Source organism: Gnatocerus cornutus, chromosome 5 (genome assembly GCF_029298725.1).
Source record: "Gnatocerus cornutus isolate USDA-ARS CGAHR chromosome 5, icGnaCorn1.1, whole genome shotgun sequence".
Lineage (NCBI taxonomy): Eukaryota > Metazoa > Arthropoda > Insecta > Coleoptera > Tenebrionidae > Gnatocerus > Gnatocerus cornutus.
This window is the reverse complement of record NC_142237.1, coordinates 2,828,285-2,837,307: the sequence shown is the minus strand read 5'-3', so window position 1 is coordinate 2,837,307 and position 9,023 is coordinate 2,828,285. Positions and strand designations below refer to the sequence as shown.

Sequence of the window (9,023 nt, the reverse complement as noted above, 5' to 3'; positions counted from 1 at the left end):
ATCAAACTATTCTTATAATTTTGTGCTAATTCTTTGCTAATTTGTGCTGTAATTTTTAAATTCTGTGCTCTTTTGGTTTTTGAGTTATTTCAAAAAACGTACAAAAAATAGTAGGCAATCCAAAATACAGATTTCAAGTTTGAGCATCATTTTTGTTTCTTAAATAACTCGAAAGCGAAAAGAGCACAGAATTTAAAAATTGCAGCACAAATTAGCACAGAAATAGCCTCCTTGGGGAGGAAATAAATCCCTTTAATTTTAATTTAATTTTTTTGTTTCTAATCCATATAAAAAATTATTAAAACTACACTTTCGATCAATTTAGGTAGAAGCATAAAAAACATTAAAATAAAACTAAAATACGTAAATTTCATTAAAAAAAAAATAACAAACTTTTGGTATTCCCATTTAAGGAATAGAAAACATCCCAAAAATTGAAAAATATAAATATAATAACAAGAAAAAAAACAGAGTGAATATTTTGGTACAAATCAACTTTTTCTTCATACAAAAAACATTTTATTTATCTTATGGTTTCAGTAATTATGGATTTGCATTTTGAAGTAGTACCTAATTTTACGTATTTGGTTAATTTTAATAAAAATTGGCAACAAATAACTTTATCAGAGCTCCCGTCACTTTAGCAATCCATGTAGAGAAATGTTGGTTTTAATGGGTCACATTTTTCAAATTTGGATTATTTTGAGTTAGAACTTTTTTAATTTTTTGCCAGTGGTTTCTTTAAAAGTGTTGCGATGAACCTATCGTTTTAAAAAGTGTTTTCTTTACGGATAAAACTCAATTTCATTGTCCAATGAAGGACGTTTGATAATTTTTCGTAATAATTTCAGGTAACTTTTTCATTATTTTGTTTCTAATTAAAATTTCAGTCTGATCCACAAAGCGAGTTGAAAAAAGTCGCCTTACAAACCAATCGATATAAAGATTTGCTCTTTTGAAGGTCCAATTTATTTCAAACAAATTAATTTTTCGCAATTCTTTGGCACTTTTGAAGATGTTGTGTTTATAAGCAGTAATTACTTGAAAGTTAAACTAAGATGATAACATTTTTATGCTAATTGATAATTATGCTAATTTATTTAGAGTGTCAAAATTTTTGATAAAGCAATGAAATTAGAAGAAAAATCTAGGCGAAGGTCTTAACTTAGATGTAGTAGCAGCAAATTTACATGAAACCAAAATATATAGAAAATTCCTTAAAAATGTGGAAGATTGAATAAATACTCCGTAAAACTTTTCGATTTATTAAAGACACATTTAATTTCAACACCATGAAAATCCTACTCCAAAAATTTTGGTGGTTTTAGTGTTATCATGATATTCTTTTTCTGCAACACCACTGATTGGAAAAATACTATTTTTTTAAAATCTAACGCATTCTGTTTGACTGGATCATTTTGTTCTGTTGTCTGTGGGTGTTTAATTATACCTTATTTTAAATGTTGAGCTAACTTTTGCCACGCCTGATGTTTCTTTATGTTTTTTCTTTTTAGCAAAGTTATTGGGAATTTTTTTATGTAAAGATAGACATAAACTTGTCTTGTACAAGAACCAAAAGTTGTTCAGAAAGTTTACATGATTTCTTTTGCTTCTCAATAACACACAAGTTATACTTTTTACCCTTCGCTAAAAGTTTGGATTCACGATGAGATATTCTCATGAGATTATGGTTTCACGAGTCAAAAATCGTATCAAAAAGTAGCAAAAACTATAAAATTTGTTCATTTTGCTGTGATTTCTTGTGGAGGACTTTAATGCTGCATTTATTTTTGTTGAACATTTGACTGGAAAGGTTAATTTTTTAAGATCAGTCAACCTGACAAATTGTTTTTGCGATGTTGCCAAGATAATATTTAGACCACACTAAAATATTAGTGCACTTTTTAGTTTGATGATGGAGAATACACTAATCTTGATACCACACTGATTTTCTCGTTCTAAAAATTTAGTGCACTAAATTGAGAATCGCACCCCTGGCCTTAAAAAATGTTCACGAACAAAAATATCTGTAAATTCAAAGGGCAAAAAGTAACGAATTCGAGTCTGGAAGTATACTAAAATATATTTATAAACAACAAAGAAATTAAACTCGAAACATTTAACTGAGCCACCTTGTATAATTTTGACCTTTTCCATTTTTAAGCAGAGAGTATAAATTATATGCCATTAACGTAAAACCGTTTTTTGATTTAATAACAATCTTCAAAAGGCATGTCTAATATTTTTGCTAATTTATTTATACAGTATTGAATCTAAATATAACAAAAATTGCTCGACTGACTACGGAACTATGAGTTGTCTTTGATTGTAGGACTAATCCAAGAGTAATAGTATGGCTCAACTCTTGTAAATCCTGAAGGATTAGTGCTTTCACAACCGCCCGCTCCAATAAAACTGGAGACTCCAGCGATAAAGTAGATATTTCCGCTATTAGTAAGAACTGGACCACCAGTATCGCCCTACGAAAACAGAGTCAAAAATAAATTCATTAAAAAAGTGACTTACAGTGCATGTTCCTTCGTTGTAGTTTCCTTCAACACACAGCATGTTATCCTTAATTTGATCCCCGTAAATTAATCTACAGTCTTCATTTGAAAGAGCAACAACTTCAGTATATTGGAGATGCTCAGAAAGCTCCGGATCAGCTGAAAATTCATTAGTTGTAAAAAGAAGTGCTTGAAATTAATACTTACAGTCGCTGACTTGGCCCCATCCATATACAGTAAGCACAGTGTCGTCAGCAATTGGGAATGTGTCAAACCCAATAATGTGGACATATTCTGCAAATAAACTCTTCAAATTTTCGTTTTTGCCACAAAAATTGTCTCACCATTAGAATCGATTTGCATCCTCAGTTTAATAAGTCCGACGTCATTCTCAATAGTTTCCGGATTGAAATCAGGATGAATGAAATACTCAGAAGTGGCAAGAGTAACTCTGTTGGGATCTTCTTCTGTCAAATATACAGATCCCAATTGAATGGTGAAAAGTGTGGCACTAAGAACGTTGTACTTAGAAACATGGTTTTTATCTACGGTAGACTTACTTGTAAACACAGTGACCGGAAGTAAATATCCACTGCCATCGTATGAAAGCACCACTGCAAAAGAACGCGCTGTCTTTGGTTTGAACCTGGATAGCGGCAGCATATGGAAATTGACCAGCTCGCGCCGGATTGCCACCAATTATACGTGAGCCTGTGATGAGGAATTAACAATAATTACGAAAAGAGTTTCTTATTTTACCTGGTTTTCCGGTCACTGCAACAAATAGCAATGCCGCGGCACTGATGACAAACAGCTTCATTTTTAGGTTTTCACAGAACGATGTTTTCTCCCTACGACTGTACTTATTTATATAAATAAACTGCATTAACGGGAGTTAGTTTTAATTGATTTATGATTGTTTACTACTGTATTTTATATCCAGGATTATAGGGTTTGCGGTTCCTTCGTTAATGCTAATAATTCCATCAAATCTCAAATATCCATTTTACGTGATTTCCCAAATTAGCATTAAGAACTGTTCAAAAGACGTGTACGGTCTATAGTTAGTTGCGATGATTTTGACTCATTTTTATTATCATAACGACACTTATGGCATAATGAAACCTACCGCAAACTCTATCTCTATCTAATCAAATAAACAATAAGTATTAGTCCATACTGACAACAATTGCACCAATATTATGTACAATAAAAATTAATAACACCAGTTTACAGCAGTTCTGTGCATAAGTAGATACGAGTAAGTGGCGTTTTTAATTAATAAACTGTACTTAGACTTTCATAAAAAGTGCAATAATACATGTTGAAGATATTTAATACAAGGTGTTTATAAATGTTTTTAGCATCAAAGATGGCTCTAGAATTCCTGTCATGCATTACTTTGCCGCTTTGTTTTCATAGCGAATATAACTATCCTTAAAATGATTTATAATGTCACTTACCCGCCCAAAGACGTTTCAGTTACGGTTTTGTGTTCAAGTTTATGATTTTTAGGTTTTAAACCACAAATAGAACAGTTTTTTTTTTTAAACATACTTTGCTCCTTGATTGAGGTTAACTACAAACGTCAGTTGAAAAATCTAAACCCACATTTGTAATAAGCGGCAAATTTTTTTGACATTTCATAGCCATCTTGATGCAAGCAACATTTATAAACACCTTGTATATGTTGGCTCGCCGCGGTTCCTAATACACTCACTTACTCTATTAGTTATACTCGAAATCAGATGATTAATTGTGGGTTGTGGAACAGAAATTTCTCGAATAGAAAGATCAATTTTCATCATTTTAATTTTATGCTGAAATGAAGCTTTTTGCAAATTTCATCAAAATTTGCTTATAGCTTCTAGGTGATACATTTTTTATGGGTGAAATCAGTATACAGGGTGTACCCGAATAAAGTGCAACATTTTTAACCCCAATATCAGACAAGGCAGTTTGACATAATAGCCAAATTTCGCGTTCCGAAACGTCACCGTTTCCGACAAAAAAATTATTAAAGTTTTCTGCAGAAATTCGTGGGCGCCACTGAGGTCTATTAGGGTAGGTTAACTCATTGTCAAGTTCAGTTCAGGCCATCAAAAAGTTGGGAATAAAACCGCTAATAAACAAGTGGCAAAAATGTGTTTATCGAGTTCCAGTCAATTTAACATTAATTGTGATAGAGAAATGTGGGTTTTACAGTGCCAAATTGTTCAATTTTGGATTATTTTGAGTTATTCTTTGTCAGTGTTTTTTCAGAACTGTTGTGATTAACCTAAAGTTTTAAAAACTTTACGGATTAAACTGAATTGGATTGCCCAATGGAGGGCATTTAAACATTTTTATTTTTAGACTTCAGCCTATAATTTTCACAGGCATTCCGTCTCTAACCTTTGAAGGAAACAAATTAACAAGCCTAATATAATCTACAAAATCCCCAACTATATTAATTTATATTTTCAAGTTTTCTTATCGGTCAAAGTAACTTTCATTCTCAATTTAATAAGTCACATATCATTCTGAATTGTCTTTGAATCAAAATCTAGATGAACAAAGAATTCAGAGCTGGCAACAGTCACTCTATTGGAATCAAGAAGATGCAAAAAGAAGATACAAGTAATTCGTTCGGACTAAATTATTATATTTATTGCGATCTTTATTACTCAATTGGATCGAGTTTGTTTATGACTTAATTACAAATTTTCGCATTAATTCATGCAATTTCCAAAATTTTGAAAAAGGTTCTAAACTCATTTTTTCGATAATTTTGCAGTTTATAAAACCTAATAATTAAATAACTGGATATGTAGATCCTAATCCTCGAATAAATAGATGAATCACAAGCTATGCACACGTGCCGAATCCATGTCCTATAAAACTGTGCTTTAATATTCAATTACGACACTTGTTTATAATGTTTACCAAAAATTGAGAATATTAAGCTCGTAATAAAATTATATTGTTATTTGATAAAAACAATAAATTGATTATGTCTATGACATGTCAGTAGCATCATTGAAAACTAAAACAAGACAACAACAGTTAAAATGAAGATTGTTCTCATCTCGGTGCTATTTTCTTGCTGCTTAGTTTTTTCTGCCGCAAAAAGTGTCACTTCATTGCAGCCAAAATAACAGAATAATCGTAAAATTTTAGCTCGCATAATAGGAGGTGAAATAGCCGCAGCCGGACAATTTAAATTCGTGGCGGCTATCTACAAAACTACAGCAGATGGTTCCTTCTTTTGCGGTGGGTCTCTTATTGCTCCAAGATGGGTTTTAACAGCAGGACAGTGCGTCGAAAAGTAAAAATTTTCATTTTATTTGCAGCAAAAAGTAATTTTTTTTAGGGCCAAGTTATTTACTATTTATTTGGGCACTACTAATATTAAAACACCCAGTTCGATATCTATCAAAGTTTCAACAGATTTGTATATTCTACATCCTGATTACAACCAAGCGACACTGGACAACGATATTGGTTTGATTAATCTAAAAATCAATGTAGAATTTACAGGTGAAATCAAAACATATAATGTTATTAAAGCTAAAGTTTGTTTGTAGACTACATTGGGAGTATTGGTTTGTATCCAAAGCAATTACAAAACGTTTGGAATGTGCAAGCAGTAGGATGGGGAGAAGTTAATGACAGTGCGTAAACTTTTCTATTTCTATTAAAATGATCAAAACACCTTTTGTAGAAACTGGAGAACTTTCCGATGAACTTCGATATGTTGGATATTTAAACACGACTTCCAACGCTAAATGTAAAAATTATTATGGAGATCAGATTACAGATAACATGGTCTGTGTAGTTGGAAATTACAATCAAGGAGCTTGTCATGTAAATTTAAAACTATTTGTAACTTTCTGCAATGAGTTTCTTTTAGGGGGATACTGGGAGTCCGTTGTTGTTTATTTACAACATGACTCATACCTTTGTTTCAGCTGTTTCTAGTTTCGTTAGTGCGAATGGGTGTGAAAGTCCTGAGCCTTCTGGATATATGAGACTTTTTCCTTACTTGAGTTGGATCGAGGATGTTATAAGTGACCAAAGCACTTTTAATTGCAATTTTTAATAATTAAACACCAAGAAAGAATAAATTGACAAGCAAGTTTACAAGTTTTGCATTTATTATTATTGTCACGTTGGCCGAAAATCTTGCTTCTAACCATAACAACTTTATTTAACGCTATGAACCCTCTCGATACTCTCTTATTCTACTTTACAATACTTCTAATAACTTGATTGATGACTTTAGAATTAAAATTAATTAAAGATGCTGCCAGGTGTAACGGCTGTTGTGTTTTCTTGGTTTCGTTTAGTTGTTTATTTCCGATTATCCCGGAACATTTTTGTCACTTGATTCTACTTGTCTTCACCAATTACCGTGTTTTGTTTAATAGTGTATTGCAAAAACACCCTGTATAAGGACGAATTATTTAATAGTTTTTAGTTTAATCACCGCTTTGATGATCCAAAGTTTACTTTTGTGTATTTTACGTCGATAAGTAAGTTTTGAAGATTTAAATTGATTTTACGAGCAGCAAGTGGTAGCACATTGATCAAAACGGTAGCAAATTGCATATTCCTCGTGTAGGGCACAGTAGTGAGTGTTTACTTGTCTATCACAGTTGTAACAGCCGTTCTAAAAAAAAACTAAAAATGCCGTCTAAGCAGTGTAAACAAGTTATTGAGTCATTCTGTTTTTTTGCAGTGATTTTATGAATCTTGATGATTTCGTGCAGATTTTTGCAGTTTTCTTGCAATTCAGCCGTTAAATTTTGATAACAATTAGTGATTTTGTAGATTTCGAACCCTTCTTTGCGAGTCCAAGAAAACGGCAAAAATCACCGAGAAATTGTCGTTTGGCATCAAAATAAGCGGTTTTTTCTAACAATTTTGATAATTTTGTGCATATTTCAGCTGTTTTCTAGCAATTCAGCCGTTGAATGTTGACACAAATTGGTGGTTTTGTAGCTTTTGAGCTCTACTTTTCGAGTCCAAGCCAGAAAACGGCAAAAACCAGCGAAAAATTGTCGTTTGGCATCAAAATAAGCGGTTTTTTCTAGGAATTTTGATAATTTGGTGCATATTTTTGCTGTTTTCTAGCAATTCAGTCGTTGAATGTTGATACAACTTGGTGGTTTTGTAAATTTCGAGCTCTTCTTTGCGAGTCCAAGCCAGAAAACGGCGAAAATAGGCGAGAAATCGTCGTTTAGCATCAAAATAAGCGGATTTTTCTAAGAATTTTGAGATTTTTGGGCATATTTTAGCTGTTTTCTTGCAATTCAGCCGTTGAATGTTGACACAAATTGGTGGTTTTGTAGATTTTGAGCTCTTCTTTGCGAGCCCAAGCCAGAAAACGGCGAAAATAGGCGAGAAATCGTCGTTTAGCATCAAAATAAGCGGATTTTTCTAAGAATTTTGAGATTTTTGGGCATATTTTAGCTGTTTTCTAGCAATTCAGCCGTTGAATGTTGACACAAATTGGTGGTTTTGTAGATTTTGAGCACTTCTTTGCGAGTCCAAGAAAACGGCAAAAATCAGCGAGAAATTGTCGTGTGGCATCGAAATAAGCGGTTTTTTCTAGGAATTTTGATAATTTGGTGCATATTTTTGCTGTTTTCTAGCAATTCAGTCGTTGAATGTTGATACAACTTGGTGGTTTTGTAAATTTCGAGCTCTTCTTTGCGAGTCCAAGCCAGAAAACGGCGAAAATAGGCGAGAAATTGTCGTTTTGCATCGAAATAAGCGAATTTCTCTAAGAAATCTGATGAAATCGTGCACATTTCGGCTGTTTTCTTGCAATTCAGCCGTTGAATCTTGATAAAAAATGATGGTTTTTAAGATTTCGAGCTTTTTTTTGCGAGTCCAAGAAAACGGCAAAAATCACCGAGAAATTGTCGTTTGGCATCAAAATAAGCGGTTTTTTCTAACAATTTTGATAATTTTGTGCATATTTCAGCTGTTTTCTAGCAATTCAGCCGTTGAATGTTGACACAAATTGGTGGTTTTGTAGCTTTTGAGCTCTACTTTTCGAGTCCAAGCCAGAAAACGGCAAAAACCAGCGAAAAATTGTCGTTTGGCATCAAAATAAGCGGTTTTTTCTAGGAATTTTGATAATTTGGTGCATATTTTTGCTGTTTTCTAGCAATTCAGTCGTTGAATGTTGATACAACTTGGTGGTTTTGTAAATTTCGAGCTCTTCTTTGCGAGTCCAAGCCAGAAAACGGCGAAAATAGGCGAGAAATCGTCGTTTAGCATCAAAATAAGCGGATTTTTCTAAGAATTTTGAGATTTTTGGGCATATTTTAGCTGTTTTCTTGCAATTCAGCCGTTGAATGTTGACACAAATTGGTGGTTTTGTAGATTTTGAGCTCTTCTTTGCGAGTCCAAGCCAGAAAACGGCGAAAATAGGCGAGAAATCGTCGTTTAGCATCAAAATAAGCGGATTTTTCTAAGAATTTTGAGATTTTTGGGCATATTTTAGCTGTTTTCGAGCAATTCAGC

General features: G+C 32.8%; 1 protein-coding gene and 1 pseudogene across 1 annotated transcript; one reads left to right on the top strand and one right to left on the bottom strand.

Moving 5' to 3' along the window:
- Nucleotides 1–1,729: 1,729 nt before the first annotated feature.
- LOC148173698 (brachyurin-like) lies at nt 1,730–3,327 on the bottom strand (annotated as a pseudogene).
- A 2,172-nt stretch (nt 3,328–5,499) lies between these two features.
- Nucleotides 5,500–6,758, top strand: LOC148173697 (brachyurin-like). The gene is made up of 8 exons (XM_088035508.1): nt 5,500–5,512; nt 5,564–5,620; nt 5,667–5,814; nt 5,860–6,026; nt 6,074–6,160; nt 6,211–6,353; nt 6,400–6,565; nt 6,634–6,758. The coding sequence occupies exons 1-8, from the start codon at nt 5,500–5,502 to the stop codon at nt 6,756–6,758; spliced, it is 906 nt and encodes a 301-aa protein (XP_087891634.1).
- The last annotated feature ends 2,265 nt before the right edge of the window (nt 6,759–9,023 follow it).